The sequence below is a fragment of the Polyergus mexicanus genome, unplaced genomic scaffold (assembly GCF_030449975.1).
Source record: "Polyergus mexicanus isolate NDT 795.1 unplaced genomic scaffold, iyPolMexi1.0 SCAF_2, whole genome shotgun sequence".
NCBI classification, from domain to species: domain Eukaryota; kingdom Metazoa; phylum Arthropoda; class Insecta; order Hymenoptera; family Formicidae; genus Polyergus; species Polyergus mexicanus.
In genome coordinates this window covers 2803230-2822800 of record NW_027223322.1, presented here as the reverse complement: position 1 = coordinate 2822800, position 19571 = coordinate 2803230, and the positions used below count along the sequence as shown (strand labels likewise).

The following is a 19571-nucleotide window of genomic DNA, read 5'->3' as shown; positions in this document are numbered from 1 at the left end:
GATTCTATTTCTTTTGAGTCATTAGATATGTTATTTTATCATAAAAAATATTTTACGGTATGACCAACAAATTTTTTTTTTTTTTTTTCAATCAGTTTCAAATCGAATCCAAAAAATGATGTGCAGCAAAATTCGTTAGGATCAAATTACAAAAATACAGAATAGATGTTTGATGAAATTGGAAAATAATTCTCCCCTTTTTCCATCAATAAAAAAAATTAATCTATGGTTTTTTATTTCTTGTATGTCAGTGGAAAAACAATTTTATTTTTATCACGAATTTTTCAATTCGAAAAAGTGAGTTTTTCTGATTATTAAATAAGTATTTACAATATCTGCAATTTTGTAAAGATTATTAATTTTATTACGTTAGGATTATTGCTGTTAATTTATTCTACGGTCTCCCATTACTTACTCTCCTTGAATTTAACGATCTATAAATGTTTTACAATCGTATAAAATTGACTTGCGATCCGCGATATGCTTCGGATGCGCGATTTATGCCGAAAACGAAAATGAACAAAACCATCAATGGACCAACGCGCGCCAACGATAAACAAATCCCTCGCGGAGCCGGCGCGGCGAAGCGCTCGCAGCTTCCATGGATTCGCCTGAACAATTACGAAATATTCAACAATTATCTCGAGACGCAAATCCGGCGTAAACGTCCGTCCGGATACGTTTATCTGGATAATTCAACGCGCGCGACCTACGCGAGACCGACGTGACGAAGAAAGAACTAACCATCGATGTTTATGGTGTTTTTTTCTGCTTGCAGCTTGCACATCGGGACATTCATCGTGTTTTGTTTTGTTGTAGCCTCACCCGTTCATCCCCTATCCCCCTACAGGTTCCTGCATCCGCGACTTCGCCCTCTCCGCGGCCCTTTCGGGCACTTCTCCTTCCACTGTGTCATCGCTATCCGCGGATCTGTCGCGTAGCCATCTCGAGCACTCGTTGCTTCTCGCCCTTCGTCATTTTCCTCCGATTTCGCTCCCTCGAATCATCCTCCTTTCATTCGTCATCCCTCTCGTCCTCTCTTTCCTTACATTTCGCCCTTTGTCCACCGTCATCCTCGCGACATCGACTCGCTCCAAGACGACGACGCTGGCCATCGTCAAGAACCACCATCGTTTCTCAAAGGTCAGTTTCATACAATTTTACTACGTCTTTATCGTAAGTGACAATTTGCGAGAAATCTCCGTGCATCGCGTTACACAGAATATTCCAGAGCGAGGGAGTGCTCCTTTAAAAAAGATTTTACGATCACCTCTCAAGCGCTTCTCTTAGCATCTTCTCTTAACGAAATCGAAATGAAAGGACATCATTTTCGTCATAAATTTCTAATTTTCGACATTAAATATCTAGACGAATAAGTCTTACGCCTTAAATCTCTATTGAGATAAACTCAAGTTAAAAAATTAAATTGAAAAACAAAGTTTAGAAAAAAAATTCACTATGTAAAATAATTTTATAAAATTGAGTTGTAAGATTTCATTATAATATATTTTAATTAACTTGGGTAAAAAAACTTTCGTTGCCTCGCGCGCGAGCGATATTATAAAATATCTATCATTCTTCTTACTTCTCTTTCTATTATCTATCGTTGAAAGAACTTGCGGTGGTTCTGCGACACCCTGCATAACAGCAAAAAGTTGCCGCAACGGCCACGTCACCTCGCTGATGAAGGGAGGAAGACGAAGCTGCTTTCGCGACTCACCGATATAAAGGGGCTCAACGGGTTCCCCGTGATTTATCGTCTTGGCGAAGGGTCCTTGCGACACGAGTCACGTGCCATGTTCAAAGTTGAAGTCGCGCGACTCGGTGAAAATGATCTTCAAGCTACGTCGGGAGAGGGAAGAAGTAAATTTTATATAAAGATTTCCTTGGATCGATATTGTAGAGGGAAATTTCGGAGGCTCTGTATCTGCTTCGAGAGTCTGCCATAATTTCCATAAACATTTTATCGTCTATTCCCACAAGCCAGATTGCGAGGGAAAAAATAAAAGAAATATAGTTTCATGTTCGTTCTATACACTTTGCGTTATATATATATATATATATATATCCCTTGCTTCTTCTCGGACACGCTTTTATAGCTACCAGAGCCTTGAGAGGATCACAATCGAATATCGATAACTGTTGGAAGAAAGTACGTACGCGTACTCGGAGAGAAACATACGTAACTGTATATCTCATGCAATAACGTCCAGTGCTCCCCGGTGTCCTTAGACGGCGCTACGTCAGGTGGAAACGATACGACTGACCGTTTTTCGTAAAGGAAAACCACGGTAAAAAGAAAGCCAAAGAGTAAAAGCTAAAAACTACGCGTAGGTAGGAGAAAAAGAGACCTATGGGGATACGAGCGAGCATGATGTCTCTGCGGAGCTCCTTGCTAAGCTCGTAGCAGTCCTCGCGCGATGTCGAAAGCTCTTTGCGGGAAAGGCCCGTATTCTCGATTCTCGTATCCTCGAAACGCACATCGCATAAACGCTTCGCGTAAAAGGTACTAGTCGACGACCACGAAAATTCACGACTGGATACCTGTATATTACCAAAAAAAAGGAAAAAATAAGAATCTCACCGCACGAGCGGATCTTGCGAAAAGCTCTCTTCGCTATCGGCATCTTGTTTTTCTTTTGCCTTGTGCGCCGGTAATAAAGGATCGCAAAAATATCTGCTATATTATTTTCTTATATTCTTTAGATACGAATTATTTTATTATTTTATCAAGAAAATAAATTCTCGCGTGATAATCAAATGAAAAAATCAAAAATAAAATTTAGATCTGTGTAATTAGCGTGATAACGTGACGAAAATGTCAATATATTTTCAAGTTTATTTAATACATTTCTCACAACTGTCTTTGCGTTCAACATTCCTGCTTCTCTTTTCTTTCAACATTTACAGCATCTGTATTTAATGCAAAAAAAAAAAAAATAGAGAATCAGTTAATTCCTATTAGATTTAACCAATATTGCTGAGAATAACTTTAAGATGACAGTGCCTGAACGTGCTATCGTACATAGAGACATTAGATTTGTCAGATTCTGTGCCCTGTGCACTGTGCTCTCATGCTCCGAAGTAATTGTGCGAAATGTCACGTGTCCTCGCAGCTGAGAAGGAACGGAGAATACAGACATGCATATATATATATATATATATATATATATATTGTATATACGTATATATTCTTAATGCATCTGTAATGGACTTGCAAACTATTCAACGCCCGCGAAACTCGCGTTAACTTAAGCAGGGCTACAAAGCCGATAGTTATTAACTTCCCGGGATAAGGTAAAGGGAGAGCCTTGAGACACGGTACATGTGTTGATTACCGCGCCCGTTAGACCGGTCGGAAACTTTGTCGAAAGTGAAGATTTCATTAATAATTCAATCAATGAAATATAGGATAAAATATATAAGCAGCTCCACAATTTTAATAATAAGAAACCTTGAAGGCCAACCAAAGATTTAATACATCATCGTCATCATCGTTCATTAATTACACTATTTGTAAGATTTTTGGATAAAATTTATTTTCAAAATTCTTTATTGCTTCGATAAATTTGATGATAACAGCAGCAAGCGTGATAATTAATGTATTAATTTTTAATTAACCTAAGCCAAACGACGCTGTCCCACAGAATTGATAACTCGCATCGGAGTGTCGGGCGACCGCACAACTTTGCCGAAAGTAACAAACGATAGCTCGGATGTGTCAGGCCCGGTGATTAACGATAGCTCGCGGTTCATGTTCTCCCGCTCATTGCTAACGATCACCGTCGATGTCAACGTGATTCATTTCATCAATTATCGCCGGCCGGATCCTCATGGGCGCGATGATGATGGTCGGACAATTTACCGATGATCCTCGATCACTAGCATAGATCCCCAGTCGAGATTTTACGAGTTTGAACGATGACATTTTATCGGATTCTTATTCATCAGAATGTTTATCAAATACAATATACGACGCGCTCGTGTAATGGATGTGTGGACTTTTTTGTGTGTCACAAATCTTGTAAAAAACTTTTTTCACATAAATATATTTTTTAGATATTAAATTAACTATAGATCTTTTTTTATATAATGGATGTGATAATTTTATACATATAGAATTTCTTTGATATAATAATATTAATAATAATAGATATAATACAAAATATACGAATTAAAATTGGCCAATGAAAATAATTAACTTCTAAAAAAACTTTGAACTCTGCTCAAGCTTAATTGCCAAGTGGTTTAATTTTCAATCTTTACCTTTACTCTTCAAATTGCTCCTTGATTCGCTAATTAAGATTCGAATGTAGCTTCGAGAATTTGTCAATAAGGTGCGATCCTACCGACACCAAATGGCACAAGAACCGAACTCGACAAGTCTAATGATCATGGATAAGAGCTTAATGGTCCGTTCTAATTAGAAGGAAGGCCCATTATCATCGCTAGATACTTGACAAAACCGAGTCCGCAGACTGTCATCTATCTAATTCTATCTATTAGCTTTCTATTATCTAATTCTTGTAATACGTGCTTTAATTTAAATGTGCTTTAGCAATTTTCAACAATTCGAGTTCGAAAGAACAGAAAATAAGAGGAGAATTGAAACAAACAGTAAAGAAGTCATTAGAAAGACTTGATTCTCTCAATTAAATAATTGCGAAAGTGGTTAATTAAAAGTTTACAACGACTGGTTCGTTTCACAAAGTTAATTCTTTCTTAAGGCATTGGCTCGTTAACTACACTAATCTCAATTAAACTCTATCTCTTTCGAGGAACGTGATGCGAAGAATTAAAAGGTGAGACAAATCCGAACAAGTATTATTTGCAAGATAAATATTTTACTAAGAAACGGAAGATTCGCGCAGCCTTGTATCCTTTATATATATATAATAATAGCAATTCTATTGCATATATATTCCAAGATTTTATATATTAATAATTTTTTTACTTATATTGCATGTATTTTTCCACATTTCCGAAAATTTACATTTTACACTAAGATAACACTTCGAAACAAAATATATTGTTTCTGGTTTAATTTTTACCATCCAAAATCGCAAGAAAAAGTGCCTGACACAATATATATATATATATATATATATATATATGTAACGATTTATTATTAAGTACTTTCGCATTCGAATTGAATAATTCAATGCTTAATTCGTAGCGAAAGCGAACTCTGCCCCTTTCGCCTTTCCCCAATTTAACAGTCTTCTCGAGGGAGGCCGGTTGACCCTGTGTATGATGCTCGTAGATAAACTTAATAGTTCTTTGCTAATTAGGCCGGAAAGAGCCAATGGCACCTCTCGCACTGTAGGAATAATTTGGCCCGCTATTTCCTGTCACAGAAGAGCTTCGGGGGACGAAGCGAGTCGCCGACCAACGTCATCCACGCGCATACCGCATCCTGGACCATCGTGAGTCGAAGTTTCGCGAGCTAGCCTAAACGAAAACTATCGCGCTGAGCGTCCTTTTCCGCGGGATAAAGATCCGGAAAAGCGGCAAGAGAAGAAAAGTTTCAATCCTACGCCCGGAACTGTCTTCATCCTGGATTGCGACAAAGGTGAGAAAGGAAACATGCGATGCACTGTGAATTCGTACGAAGGGGAATGTTGGTCGAAAGTTCGGTAAAGATATTCTTCCTCGGAGCAGACACACGATCGATATTCGCTGAGCAAAGAGCATAAGCCAAAGTATCCTACTTTTTTCGAGAAAAGCGAATTAAGATTTGAATACTTTATTTTTCGAGCACGTTTTTTCAGTCTGCTTCTTTTTTCACTAACATTCTATACGATTTGACAGCGTGATGATATAATTTAAAAAATAATGAAATGCTGTCGAATTTTCGCTTTTGTTTGACTTTTGATAGTAATATTTATTCGAAGCACAGTTCAGCGAATACCAATCAAACTTAACGACAATAATCATTTTATACTCTTCTTTAATATCTTTTTCTTCGATATCAATATCTTCGAGTCTATTAAAATTATTAATTTTTCGAATAGAAAATTAAGCGAAGAATTATGCAAACAATATATGAGACCTAATATTGAGAAAATTGAGATAGGATTATTTTCCTGGATCAAAGATGGAACGAGAAATAAACGAGATAAACAAAATCGAACAAAAATGTTCGAAAAATCAAGACAATGCTTTTTTTACTTCAAAGACTTTTTATTTCACAAAGTGTCCGTTGAATAATTCTTATCCTTTATAGACTGTCACATCATAGCAGTACTCGCACGTTGCTCGGAGAAAATCCGGACCTCCTCCAAACGGGATTAGAAAACTTCCAACGACACATCTCGCCACTTCATCCGCAAGAAAATTTCTACCCTCTGTTCGAAGGAATCACGAGACGCGAATACGACGCGAATGAATGTGGAAGAAAGTATTACTAACAACTCGCTCTGCCATTTATTATAATCTATTGCTTTTGGTTGAAATTTTTTCGCGGGGATATTATCTCGTTACAAATCGTAAGTACAAACTTGTTGATCGTAGTATATAAAAAAAAAATGAACGTTATAATCATTGAGGGTATATCCGTGTACGTATTTTCTGCTAAAATAGCTCTTTTGATTCCTCGGTTATACTAGTAAAATTATTCTAAACTATTTTAACAATATCTAATTGATGCGACTAACAAAATATTTTTTGTGGGATATTTCCTGGTTAATAGATAATATTTTTAATCGCGATTTTTAAGATAATTTTTTAATTGTTTTTTCAATCGGGACAACACTTTTAAAAAACACAAAAATACATGAACCAATTTCTAATCCTCGTTATTTTCTTCCACAATAATGACATTCAAAGCTCGATAAATAAATCATCTTACGTTGTAGAGCCGATTGACTTTAGTCGATGCCGAAATATTGCGATTGTAAAAGCGCTTGTGATTTCTGCTAGGATAGAAGGAGAAATGTATCACAAAGTGGATCTCGAATCGCTCCGTTTCTAATGAGGTTTATACGGGGAAAACGGGGAATAAGAGAGGAAAGCCGTCGTAAAACTATACCATGGGGCATGTGCAGATCGACGCACTACCGCGGGCATGTCGTGATACCATTTTACGAGATTGCGCAGGAAGAGGGAACCCGCGCGGATGATCCCGAGTACTGTAATAGGATTTCCAGGATCAGAGTTTTACGCAGGAGAGACCGCGGTATCTTCCGGGCACCAAGTAACGGGTAACGCGGGGACGTTCAACTTCTACAAACAGGACGCGGCACTTTAATTAGCGGAGTGTCCTACAATTACATAAGTTGCTACAGCAAAATTTTAGCTAGGCAACTCTCTCTGGGATACTTTGGTCAATAATGCAAAACGATATAACTAATCTCATACTGTTAATTACACGCATATGCAACATTCTCGTAAAGGCATACAGTATTATTCAAAGAAATTTTCAATTAAGCTATTTGAAACTATCCTACATACATTTCTGTTTTTCCTGCTACCTTTACGTTTGTAATTTTTATTTAAAAATGAAATATATTTTTTATCTTTTTTTTTTATTTATGTCAAATTTTCTTTTAAATTCTTATTAATGTTATTATTTTGAGTTGTTGTTCATATACTTTATTTAAATTACGTTTATATATTATTCCTTTAATTTATTATTCGTATTGTATACATTTTGCGTTCCATAAATAATATATTCTAAACTGATGTTGTGTGTAGAAAGACTAAAGATTTGGATTTTTCATTATATTTGCGAATATCATATTTCTTATTTATTTTTAATATATATTTTCTTTAAATTATTTTCCTCAGCATTAAATTATTTTCCTTAAACTACGAACATAAGCCAAATCTCAAGAATAGACAGTACAATGGTAAAAATCGATACTAAAACCATTCCTGGAGATACTAGAACGATTAAAAAACGAAAATTTCGTTATACAGCCCGGAAGATATGTCGCAGTTTTGTATGCTAAGAGAGGATTCAGTTAGCCAGCCGCGAAAAGGCGCTCCGCGACTCCCGAAGAGATTTTGCCGAAGAAAATTCCGACCTCAATGATGCGTTCAGGACGCTCCTATTGTACAAAGTAACCCCTCGTACCCCCTTTTTAGGCGCCCGCGCCGCGATGCGTTGGCTCTCGAACGATCGAAATATCGAACTGTTCGCGCTCATGAAGCGAGAAACGCGAAGAGCGAATAGAAGATGACACGGTAAAATTATACGACGATGATGTCGTTTGTATTTTTCGACAACAAAATCAAATTCACTTTAATTAAGGGAAATTCATAATAAACCTCGGCATAAAAATAGCTTTTTCTACTACTATAATTTCATCTTTATCGCAAGAAATCATAGCGAATGCAAAGGACTACTCCAAAAATTTCTTTGAATTACTATAATTATGTTTTCATTATATAAAGAGTTGTTTAACGATTTGTGCGTTTACGAAAATATATGTACGTTTATATATCACGTATCAAATAATTAAAAAATGGATCCAATTGGATATAAACCGATTGAAAACATCATTTTTAATCTGTATGAGAAACTTTCTATTAAATATTCTCTTTTAAATATTAAATTATAAAAATGAATGGATGAAAATTGTTAAATTATTTCAATAAATATAGATTTATTATTATAAATTATCAAGTTTACTACGTTTTTTTCTATTATTTTAAAGTTGTCGATACGCAAACTGTTTCAGAATTATAATACAAAATGTCATAATATATTTTGAGAAAATTTACAGCAAAAGAAAATTAAAGCTAAGAATCTTTTATGCAAATTACTATAAATGTCGATCGACGGATGTATTTGACATTTTCATCGACGAGAGTGAACGCATGCGCTTATTTTTTACATCGTTAGGAACTTACACGGTTACGTATTGGTAATTTTTTTGGGCGAACAAGCGAGCAGAGTGTTCCGAGTTGTTCTCACGCGATGAGAAGCGGAAAATACTTTGCGACTCTAGCTATATAAATCAGAAAGATGCTCGAGCGAGGAGAAAAGAATATAAAAAAAAAAAGAGAGATCGTCGTAGCGAATGATGTCCGTGCAAGCTTACTAGTGCCGCCGTGCTTTTTCGTTGAATTCGTTTCGTCGCTCGTACCTATCGAACGATTTGTATGAAAGTCATCGTGAGTACATCGTGAGACTCGCCATGATGATCGATATCTCGCGCCGTCAACGAGCGAGCTGCGATTTTATGATAGCGGAAATATTAATGAATAACAATTGTACAAATAAAATTGGACTCCTTCGTTGAAAAAATATATTATATCTCTCTATATATAATTTATTTTAAATCTTTAGATATATATTTAAAAATACAATGTATGTGTGTGCGATACACGTATTGTGAAAAGATTCTAAATAAAATAATTCTCTTCGCCTCTTTCTCAATAAAATGATCCAAAGAATAAACCAAAGACGAGGAAATATAATAATATTGTTTTACATACATCTTGATATATTTGTCAATGTATTTAACTAACGTGGCTTTAAAATTTTTCGATTTGCACGCTTAATATTGCGATTCGGCTCGAACGCGCGACTATCGGGACGAAACGGCGAGTCCGCGAATAGTGAACAAAAGAAAGAATGTATTTTATGATATTTTATGCATAAAAAAAAAGAAAAAGAAACGATCGTAAATCGATATAGTATTAGTAAGAGGTGAACTTAAGTAGAAGTGTATAAATAAATAAAATGACAATTCGAGCGTGCCCTTTTGCGCACGATACGCGCTGCACTAAACGCGCATCGCGAAACAAACAAACGCGATTTTACACATAAGAAGAATCGATTTTCGGTCCATGCGGGAGATGGATGGGATCGTGAAACGGTGGTTCAGCATCGCGCATGCACGCCCATCACATCGGCGATTGATTAACGCGATGAAACGTTTACTTCATCAATTATGGTATAGCCGACAATTATAATAATTTATCAATGGCTACTTGATTTTTATTCTCTCACGCACGGGTGCTCGATCGAAATTGCGATTGAAAAAAAAGTCTCTCGCGAATCGTGCGATCGCGATTATACGAAGACGCGATATAATTGAATACGGTTCGATCGACGACACTTTCGCAAATTTTCATCGCTGTGAATCACCGTTTCGCGAAAACAACGCCCGATCATTGGTATACTAAGCGCTACTGTAAAATATTGTATATTGTTTCTCGCGTTGTTTATTTTTCAATGTTTTTACTAGAGACACGTTTCTACGGTATTTATGAAGAATTACCGCATAATGTTACTAAAGACACGATCCGCGTTGTTGCGTTATACCGTATAGATATGCGACAAAGTGATCTACCGCGGCCAAGCAAACAATGTAGCCGATTTGAGTTATCGAAAATTATGAAACAAAAATGATAGAATAAAGTATAAGAGAGAATTGAAGCATAAATTCATATCTTTATGCATTTGTGCATATTTAAACAGATATATTTTCATTATTGGCAACATATTAATGGTAAAATTACACTTGAACTATTGAAAAATTTATTCCAACTTATCGTTATCACGATTTAAAAAGCTCAAAATTGATTTCGATATTAATTTTAAAAGCTATATAAACTTTTATATTCATTATATAATATCAAATTTCAATGTTTATTAGCCAGATGAAAATCAATATTTCCTCAAGTTCGAAATTTTTTTCCACTTTTTTAATAACAATCTCGATTCTCTAATTTATATCGCGAAAAAGATGGAGAGAGCTTTAAATAATTCACAAATCGGGGCGAGCTTTATTCTCGTCATTGTCCGATATATCGCTTTCTTACGGTATCGCGGAGACAAACGGTATAAATACATTTGTAAAACTGCAGCGTATCTCCAGCTTTCGCAGTGTGTGAGTTAAAAAACGAACGCGGAGCAAAACTAGTCTAGGCGCATTTAAAGAGCGCATGGCTTGGATGCGGAGAATTATTACGATTGTAATGTCCGTCTATGGCATAAACCACGTGCTTTTGAAGAGAAACGGAATATTTCAAGAATAGGAAAAAACTTTTACTAATGTCTAATTATATGCAGTTGTATTCACGTGAAATGTCGCCACGCTAGAAACTCAAATCATCTCTTGCAAAATATAAAATACTATTCATCAAATACACACATTCCTAATTTCAAATGTTATCCTTGTTGTGTTCGTTAAACAAATAAAATAAACTAAAAGAACAAAAAAAAACAGATATATTGGTTGCTGGAAAATATTATTACAATTGCTATGTTAAGAGAGAATTGCGAAAATGTAATATCCATGAAATTTCGGATAAATAAAATATTTATTAATGTAATTTATTAATGTAATTCGTATAAAATATCTGTAAAGATGGATCGTTGAAATTTAAGATGTTCATAAAAATGCATCGAAAGTTTGGAATATTTTTTACAATCTGGAATGCTCGAAAGTGTGCTATTTTCTCAAAAGTTACCGTATATCTCCAAGACGGGCCAAGCGGACAGGAGTTGTGACACGTAACGTGAAGCGAAAGTTTGCGTTCCGCGATAGTCCTTATAGCGAACAGAGTACGCACCGTGGACTAATATGGCTAATTCTAGCAGCACGAAGTATTAACGTTAATAGCGAAATTATTGTAAGGGAAACGTAACGGCGAATTACTAATAAAGGTATAGATCGCCATCGATGTTTTCCGAAATACGATCTTATTCGATCGTATCTCGGCAAGATCGAGATATGTTCGCAATATGACAAATATAAATGAGAGAAACGATATTTTCTTTTATTCCGATAATTGGCTATCCTTTGAAGCGTCACATTTATAACGATCGCCTAGTGAATAGTATGCAATAAATGTATATCTCTATAGATTGTGTAAAGTATTGATTTTGTCCCTTTGTTAAAAATCGAGTTTCACACATATTTAATATTTTTAATCATCAATGCTAAGTAGATGATAAGATTACAATTACAGATTAATATAAAATATACAAGATTAAAAAATTTAAATACTTCTGCGATTATAATAAATTGAAACAGATATAAACAGAAATATATATATATTTCCATTTAAATATTTATCCAGAAATAATGTGGCAGATATCAATTATATCAATGATATATGATCGAATACACACAGAGGAACTATTTATTCTATTTAAATATTTGCATAAAATGTTGCAAAAAAAAAAAATATTTTTCGTATATGTTTCATAATAGTTTCGAAAAAATTTTCACAATAAGTTTTTATAATTATTTCTCGTAAATTGCTCTTTATGAGGCTTATTGTATAACAAAAATTAAACCTCCAAAGCATGTGCCAATTATTTAAATAAAAAGAAATTAAACTTCCAATCATTTAGATTTGTCATCGGATCAAGTACCGAGTATTGGGCATCGCGGACAAACAATAACATGTATAAGGCACAAGATGATTTTTATTATCGATTTTCGTTCGTATTCGAACGAGGCAGATTACGATTGAATAGGTTACTATAGGTTAATAATTCAGGCCTATGGATGCGTTTGTAAAATACGATTTGCTTAAATTAAAAAAGCATGACGCCAGATTACGTTTGAATTATGCGCGATTCCGTTTAGAATGCTTTAGACTCCAAAATGGAGTGTACGCGAGGAATCGTTAGGAAATGATTGAAATTAGTATCGAGATTCCATGTGAGAAAAGCTTTACGTTGGAAGATACTAACGCTAGGCAAATTATGTGAAACGTCGGCAAGCAAAAATATTTTATTCTAGTTGTATCTGTCATGCTTTGCCAAGTAATCAAATGTAATTCCTGTGTTAAATGTAATGGTCAATTCTGTTTTAATAAAATCTGCCAGGATTCTTGTCAGTGCCCCATGTACTTCCTTTCGTATTCCTATAATTCCTATACATTTTCTTTTTTTTTTTTTTTTAATACAAAAACAATTTCAAAATTCTAGAAATTGTAATAATGAATCTTAATGCACACAATATTCATTTCAATAAGCTTATATTATAATAGAAAAATTAACTAAAATATAAATTATTCATATATATGTTGTTAGTTTAATTAATATTATTGCCAATTAAAAATTTAATATTTATTTAAATATAATGTTACTCTTCTCAATATTTAAATGTATTATATTTAAAAAATGTTTAATAGAAAATATGTTGTGAAGATAATTGATGTGTTAAATTACTACAAATATTATAGAAAAGTATTGCTGTTACTGTATTGTTATAACGTGATCCTGCTGTTACTTTGAATCAATCACCAATAATCAAATCATACTTTACAGCAATTAATAAAAGCAGTCTTTGGTAAGCAATGCTTAATACAGGATATAAAATGGAGTTTGTATTTACAATTGTTGCATATAAAAAAATAAACAAGTAGGCTCATGTATTTTTGTAACTGACTATAGTATCCATTTTATGTATAGAAGTTGAAAATGATCTAAGTTGTACCTCTTGACTATTTGCGATAAAAACTGGCTGAGTCTCGTCCCATTGATTAGGGATGTCACAGTCAGATACCGTATACGTAAGTATGTCGAAGGAGCACAGGCAATCCAAGAGTGGCAGGAAACTTACCGTACCTGTAAGAATATTTCATATTAGAAAGTACGCTCAACAAAAAGATCTAATATTCTAATTAAAATCTTTTCCCGTAATCAGACATTACCTGTGATTTGACGTATCACTTCGCGTATTTCCTTCTGAATAGTTTTTACATCCTTTGTCTCTACCTCGGGCAACTCAGCCTTAATATTGCTATTGATTCCGTTAGCCTTTTGATCTTCATAATCGACTTTAAAATCCCACTTTTCCAGCACCTCCTTTGTATTGACATTCGTTATAACAAGCGTGATCTTGTGTACTTTACGCTGAATGAGCCATTCTTGAATCTGGCCAAGAACGGTATTTAAGAAAGACGCGATCTTTTCGTCCGTGGACGTGAAGATGAATAGGCCAAAGTGTTCCGAGGGTTGGAACGTCTCCGGTGGATATATTCCTCTTTGATAGAGTATACTATTGACTCCATACACTGCAATAAAATGATAATCAGAGAGGTTATATATATCCCTTGCAATCCGATTGAGCGATAAGATTATACGTACGTAAGTATTGTGTAACCAATTCGGCGGAACCTTTCAGAGTAATACACTTGGTTTTCTGCTGCGTCTCCGTCATAATTTCGGAAAATCGAATCACACTTTCCCGTCGAAAGATCGGAAATGCCGGTCCACCAATTTCGAAAAAAACGTCCGGGATTCAATAGATTGGATTCGACCAATGAGGCGCCAACGCGCCAAAACGATCATTGAAAGAGCCAATAAAAACTCTTCCATATGTACAAGAAATTCAGCACGTTAAAAAGTGACGCGAGAATCGCTTTCTATTATTATGGAAAAAAATTAAAGAGAGTTTAATTGCTACCACGCAAGTCACGCATCAACGCGTACGCATAGAAAAATCGATCAATTGTTTAAAGAAAGCCATATTGTTACGTTCTTTACATTCGGCGCGCGATTGGTTGATTTCTTTTTGGCGCATTTTCATTATGCGCAATCATATAGCGTTTTCGAATGTAGCAGGTTTAATCGCTCTGGGAGCAATTAATGACGTCATTGCATCTCTGCCAATAAAAGGCTTGAATTCATAGTGAAATATAGTGATTAATTTAACCGCGTTGAGTTAACCCGTTTATTCGAGAAGCTAATAAAAAGTACAGATACGATTCTAGAAACCCATCTATCGATACTACGTGAACCATGACCAAACGACAGCAGCGCCGCGAGCACAAAAGCCGGCATAAGTTTAGGGGTCTTAGGGGACGGTACAGAAAGAAACGAGCAGTTGAATCCAACAATTTAGCTGCGATCAACGATTTTTCTCCGGCATCATGGGCGAGATCGAGGAATTATTTATATCCGGTCTTATATACGATTACTTGACGAAGAAGGATGCGTCGTTGGCCAAGGTTTTTCAGAAGAAAACGAAAGCGGTAAGGACCGATATATTACCGATGACGAACTCCCATATCGTTGTGCCGATTACCATGCGGTGTTCGATTGCCGCCATTCGTTACACCACGTGGATGCAACACGCCGAATATAATTTTTTCTTTCGATTATTTCATCGTCCACTGCATCATATGCTGCTATAATTTTCACTACTATAATCTCACAAATTATTGCGCGCAATCGATAATCGTAGCTTTGATATCAATAACCTTACAGACGCGTCGAATCGCGTTGAAATTGTAGTCCGACTTTTCTAGAATCTTAACTTTTTCTTTATTCCAAACTCTGATTATTTTTGTCAAATATCTAACATAGATCAAATCCGTAGATTGAAAATTTTGTTACTTGCATCATTAACTTACAGTAAAAAAGCAACATATCTTTTGTTCTTCACTTGCTTTTTTAATCTAATATAATTGCATATAAATATAAATGCAAAATTTGAAAGCAGTATAAGAGAAGAAATAAAATTAATATAATCAACTTTATTAAGATTTATTTACTTGTAACAGGATATAAAAAATAAATTGCTTTATTGATTTTCAGCCTGGTCTATCGAAAGGATGTCCGACAATACTTGAAGTATTTAGGTATTTCCAAAAGAACTCTTCTAAGAAGGTCTCTGTAATTGGGCAAAACAAGAAAAGTAGTTCGGACTCGAGCTCGGAAAGCGAGGAAGAAACACAGAAAAACATTGCGCAAGTCAATGGCAATAAATCAATGATTAAAACAGTGTCACTTAAAAAAGTAGCAGATTCTTCCGAGGAAGACTCTTCCAGCGAAGATGAAACACCAGCACAAAAAATATTAACTAAAGCAAAGGCAAACGTCAAGGTACCTCTTGTACAAAAAGAAGAGAGTTCTGATGAAAGTTCTGATGAAGAGAAAACTTCGATAATTCAAGCAAAAACAAACAAAAATCAATCTACTTCTTCTATAAAGCCAGATTTAAAAGAGATTCAACATAATAAAAATAAGCAACCTAAAGGTAAACTAGTACAGCCATCAACACCCGCTCTTAAAAAACAAGAATCCTGCAACTATTCATCATCTAGCAATTCAGAGGAAGACAAAATAGTTACCAAACAGCCAGTCACCAAGGCGCTGAAAGCAGCTGTAAATCAAAAGACGCAAAATCAGAATAAATTGACACCAGCAAAATCGGTTACAAAACCAACATCTTCATCGAGTGAGAACAGTAGTGATGAAGAGGAGTCTGCGCCAAAAAAAACAACTCTTAGTAAACCAGCAAAACTAGCACTTGCTAAGAAAGAGTCTTCAAGCGACGATAGCAGTGAAGAAGAACAACTTGCTAAAAAACCAGCATTGGTAACTGTTGCTAAAAAGGAAGAATCTTCCTCGAGTGAAGAGAGCAATGAAGACGAAGCTAAAGCATGCACACCAAAAGCAACTGTTTCTCTAAAAGCGCAAAAGCCATCTCTCATTCCCAGTAAAACATCAACACCAAAGGCAGATGTAGCTCCAAAATCACAGCCACAAAAACAGAGTAAACCGACAGTAACAAAGGTTCAAAAACCAGAATCATCATCGAGCGAGGACACTAGCGATGAGGAAGAGCCTGCGATAAAAAAATCAGCTCTCAGTAAACAAACAGCGCCAATAAAATCAGCAGTCACCAAAAAGGAATCTTCAAGCGAAGATAGTAGTGAGGAAGAGCAACCTGCTAAGAAACCAACTCCAATAGCTGTTGCTAAAAAGAAATCCTCGAGTGAAGAGAGCAGTGAAGATGAAGCTCCCGTCAAGAAACCAGCTCTCGTTAAACAGGATACCACTAGCAAAATTGGTTCTATAAAGAAAAAAGAATCGTCGAGCGAAGATTCCGATGATGATTCCGATGAAAAGGAGAAATCAGCCATACAAGTATTGGCGAAGCGATCGGCTATTAATAAAACACCGAAAAAACAAGAATCTTCCAGTGAAGATTCAGACGACTCGGAAGACGAAACACCAGCCGCAAAACCTATACTGGCAAAAGCGGGCACTAAGAAGGAATCAATGAGTGATTCTGATTCAGATTCTAGCACAGACAAAGAAGATGAAACAAAAGTTCAAATGGCAGCCAAACCACAAAAAAGGAAACATTCAAATGAGGACGAGGAAAGAACGCCTGCAAAATTAGCAAAAAATAATTATAGCAACTTCGTGAAAGCTAACAGTAGTTTGAACGAAGACAACAAGGTACGTTGATTATGTCTATACACAATATGCAATTTAAAACATTCAATAAATGAACAGAAATTGATCGACCAATGCATATTCATAATCTGTGCATTCTGGATTCTTTACAAGAATCGTGTTTACTTATTGAATATATCGAAATATGTAGATTTATCACAAAATGTTCAGTGAATATTTAATTGGACGTTATTCTAACTATTATTGCTTTGTCTATGCGATAATTGAATATCTTTAAGAATACTCTCTTATAATTTTGTATTTAGCCAAACAGAAAGCCCATTTTTCAACGTGTAAGAAGCGAGGAGATCAAATTGGATCCTAAATTGGCTAACAATTCCTTCGAAGCAAAGGTAAATGCTCGGAAACCGTCCGAGAGGCACAGGTCACTCGCCCCTTTTATGAAAGCTTGAGACCATGCTCGTAAGGCTATGTTTCCGTGCATTCACCAAACAAAGAATTGATTTAAATATTATGATTTATGGCAAATAAAAATAAAAAGAGAAAAGAGAGTTATTTTATAGTGACATGGCATGGCCATATAACATGGGCGAGATTGACCTGTTCCTCTTTTTTGTTTTAGGACGAGAAAGAAGATGATAATAGTTTTAAGAAATACGATTCTGAACGAGACGGATTCAAAGGTGGATTTAGGGGAGGTAGAGGTGGTAGAGGTGGTTTCCGAGGAGGGTACGATGAGGGAGGTCGCGGCGGTTTTAGAGGTGAACGCGGCGGTTTTAGAGGTGAACGCGGTGGTTTTAGAGGTGAACGCGGCGGTTTTAGAGGCGGACGCGGCGGTTTCAGAGGCGATCGCGGTGGCGGTGGCGGCGGTAACCGTTGGAGTAACGGTAGCGATAAGGATGGCGCTGGCGACAGGGGCGGACGTTGGAGCAACGATAACGATAGGGATGGTGGTGGTCGCGGCGGTTTTAGAGGCGGTCGCGGCGGCTTTAGAGGCGGTCGTGGTGGCGGTTTCGATAATAGGAAATCTTGGGGCGGAAACGATAGACCGAGGAAATCGTGGGGAGACAACGGGGATGGCGATAGGGGAGATTTTAGAGGCGACAAAGGTGGTTTCGATAAGAAGAAATCCTTCGATACGACACCTCAAAATAAAAAGATCACTTTTGATGATTAATAATAAATATACATGATTGTATATAAAGGTAAGGGATAAATCTCAATTACATTATTAGTAGATATACTTTTATCTCCGAAACATATACAAATATATGTATAACCCTTCGTTTTTCTTGTTCAACAGAAAGGTGCACGTGGATCATGGGGAGAACGAGCTAATGAAGTATTGAAATATACAAAGGGCAAATCTTTCCGACATGAAAAGCAAAAGAAGAAACGCGGTAGCTATCGTGGCGGACGCATAGATACACATGTTAATTCCATTAAATTCGAGGATTAAATAATTATACATCCACATTTCGTAATTCTTTTACTATCATATTTAGATCCATAAGACGATAAATAAATACTCTTACATCGTAAACGTTTATACCGAGATATTGCATAAGACAGCTGTTTTTGCAAATTTTAGAGAAAAATTCCGAAATAATATAACAAATTTAATTGCGACACCTATCTTATACTATACATATATATATATTATATATATATATATATATATATATATATATATATATATATATATATATATACACTATCACTATTGTATGTACAATTTATATATATACACATATATATATATATATATATATATATAAAGAGAGAGAGGTGACACACAAAATACTACACTATACATATTGTACTAAAACCATATGCACAATATATAAATAAATTCACATTAAACTGATGAAACTCAAATTGACATAATATTTACTAAAATATGTATTATAATTTCATCAGTCCAGGAATTTGTTATATATTCTTGCATTCAGATAATTTTGTATACAGCAGTCTTTTGTCCTTATTGTTATGTATTCAATCGAATTTTGATTTCGGAAAAACCGTGATCGATCGCGTTTTATTTTATTACTGTGCAGTATATATTTAACAAAATTGCATATTCAATATTCTCACGATTTCTGATATTCGTAAAATACTTTTGTGTATTATATCATTTAAAAGCCTGACTTTAATGACAAAAAGCTAATTCGCATAAAATTAACAATATCGCGAGAATATTTTTTAATGTATGATAAAATAATTACTATGCATATATATATATATACATTCTTTCTAAAGTGAGTAAATATTCAATGGCAATAGATTTTTACGGATTTTAATGTCCATTTTCTACACAAGAATGAATCAAAACATAAATGTTACTCAGTATTACTTATCCGTTTCTTATTCATCTAAAAAAATAGGACATTATTGACTATTAAAACGCAGACTATAGATCTACTTGGTGTCCATTTGTCTGTCCTTT

The 19571-nt window shown here is 35.2% G+C and overlaps 3 protein-coding genes across 6 annotated transcripts in view; 2 read left to right on the top strand and 1 right to left on the bottom strand.

Annotated features, from left to right (window-relative positions):
• Vn (membrane-bound neuregulin protein vein) overlaps positions 1-6672 on the top strand; it is a 319192-nt gene extending 312520 nt beyond the window's left edge. Inside the window, exons 7-9 of the mRNA XM_070315119.1 lie at positions 779-1143; positions 5358-5572; positions 6227-6672. The gene's annotated coding sequence lies outside the window, so the exon portion shown is untranslated. The remainder of the gene's footprint in view (positions 1-778; positions 1144-5357; positions 5573-6226) is intronic.
• The window catches only part of Mad2 (mitotic arrest deficient 2), a 226793-nt gene extending 212437 nt beyond the window's left edge, over positions 1-14356 (bottom strand). For 2 of the 3 annotated variants that reach the window (XR_011448682.1, XR_011448680.1), the window contains exons 1-3: positions 14063-14356; positions 13627-13989; positions 13410-13540 (exon numbers count right to left, since the gene is read on the bottom strand). Coding sequence is in view for 1 of the 3 variants with exons in the window: in XM_070315134.1 (XP_070171235.1) it covers positions 13341-13540; positions 13627-13989; positions 14063-14135 (636 nt within the window). In the remaining 2 variants the exon portion in view is untranslated. Of the gene's footprint in view, positions 1-12111; positions 13541-13626; positions 13990-14062 lie in introns of those variants that run through there. The other variant, XM_070315134.1, reaches the window with a different exon arrangement.
• A 395-nt stretch (positions 14357-14751) lies between these two features.
• Positions 14752-18753, top strand: Nopp140 (nucleolar and coiled-body phosphoprotein 1). 2 transcript variants are annotated; one of them, XM_070315106.1, is made up of 4 exons: positions 14752-14949; positions 15515-17167; positions 17431-17517; positions 18429-18753. In XM_070315106.1, the coding sequence occupies exons 1-4, from the start codon at positions 14848-14850 to the stop codon at positions 18582-18584; spliced, it is 1998 nt and encodes a 665-aa protein (XP_070171207.1). In that variant the 5' UTR covers positions 14752-14847; the 3' UTR covers positions 18585-18753. The 2 variants fall into 2 exon arrangements, with proteins under 2 accessions (XP_070171207.1, XP_070171206.1); XM_070315105.1 differs by lacking the exon at positions 17431-17517 and adding an exon at positions 17748-18330 and having other exon boundaries at positions 18429-18514.
• Positions 18754-19571: the final 818 nt, after the last annotated feature.

Excerpts from the sequence above, each read along its gene's own strand:
- Nopp140 (XM_070315105.1), top strand. The coding sequence starts at position 14,848 with ATGGGCGAGATCGAGGAATTATTTATATCCGGTCTTATATACGATTAC. Across the intron at positions 14,950-15,514 it reads TTCAGAAGAAAACGAAAGCG|CCTGGTCTATCGAAAGGATG; the intron begins GTAAGGACCGAT and ends ATTGATTTTCAG. Across the intron at positions 17,168-17,747 it reads GTTTGAACGAAGACAACAAG|GACGAGAAAGAAGATGATAA; the intron begins GTACGTTGATTA and ends TTTTTGTTTTAG.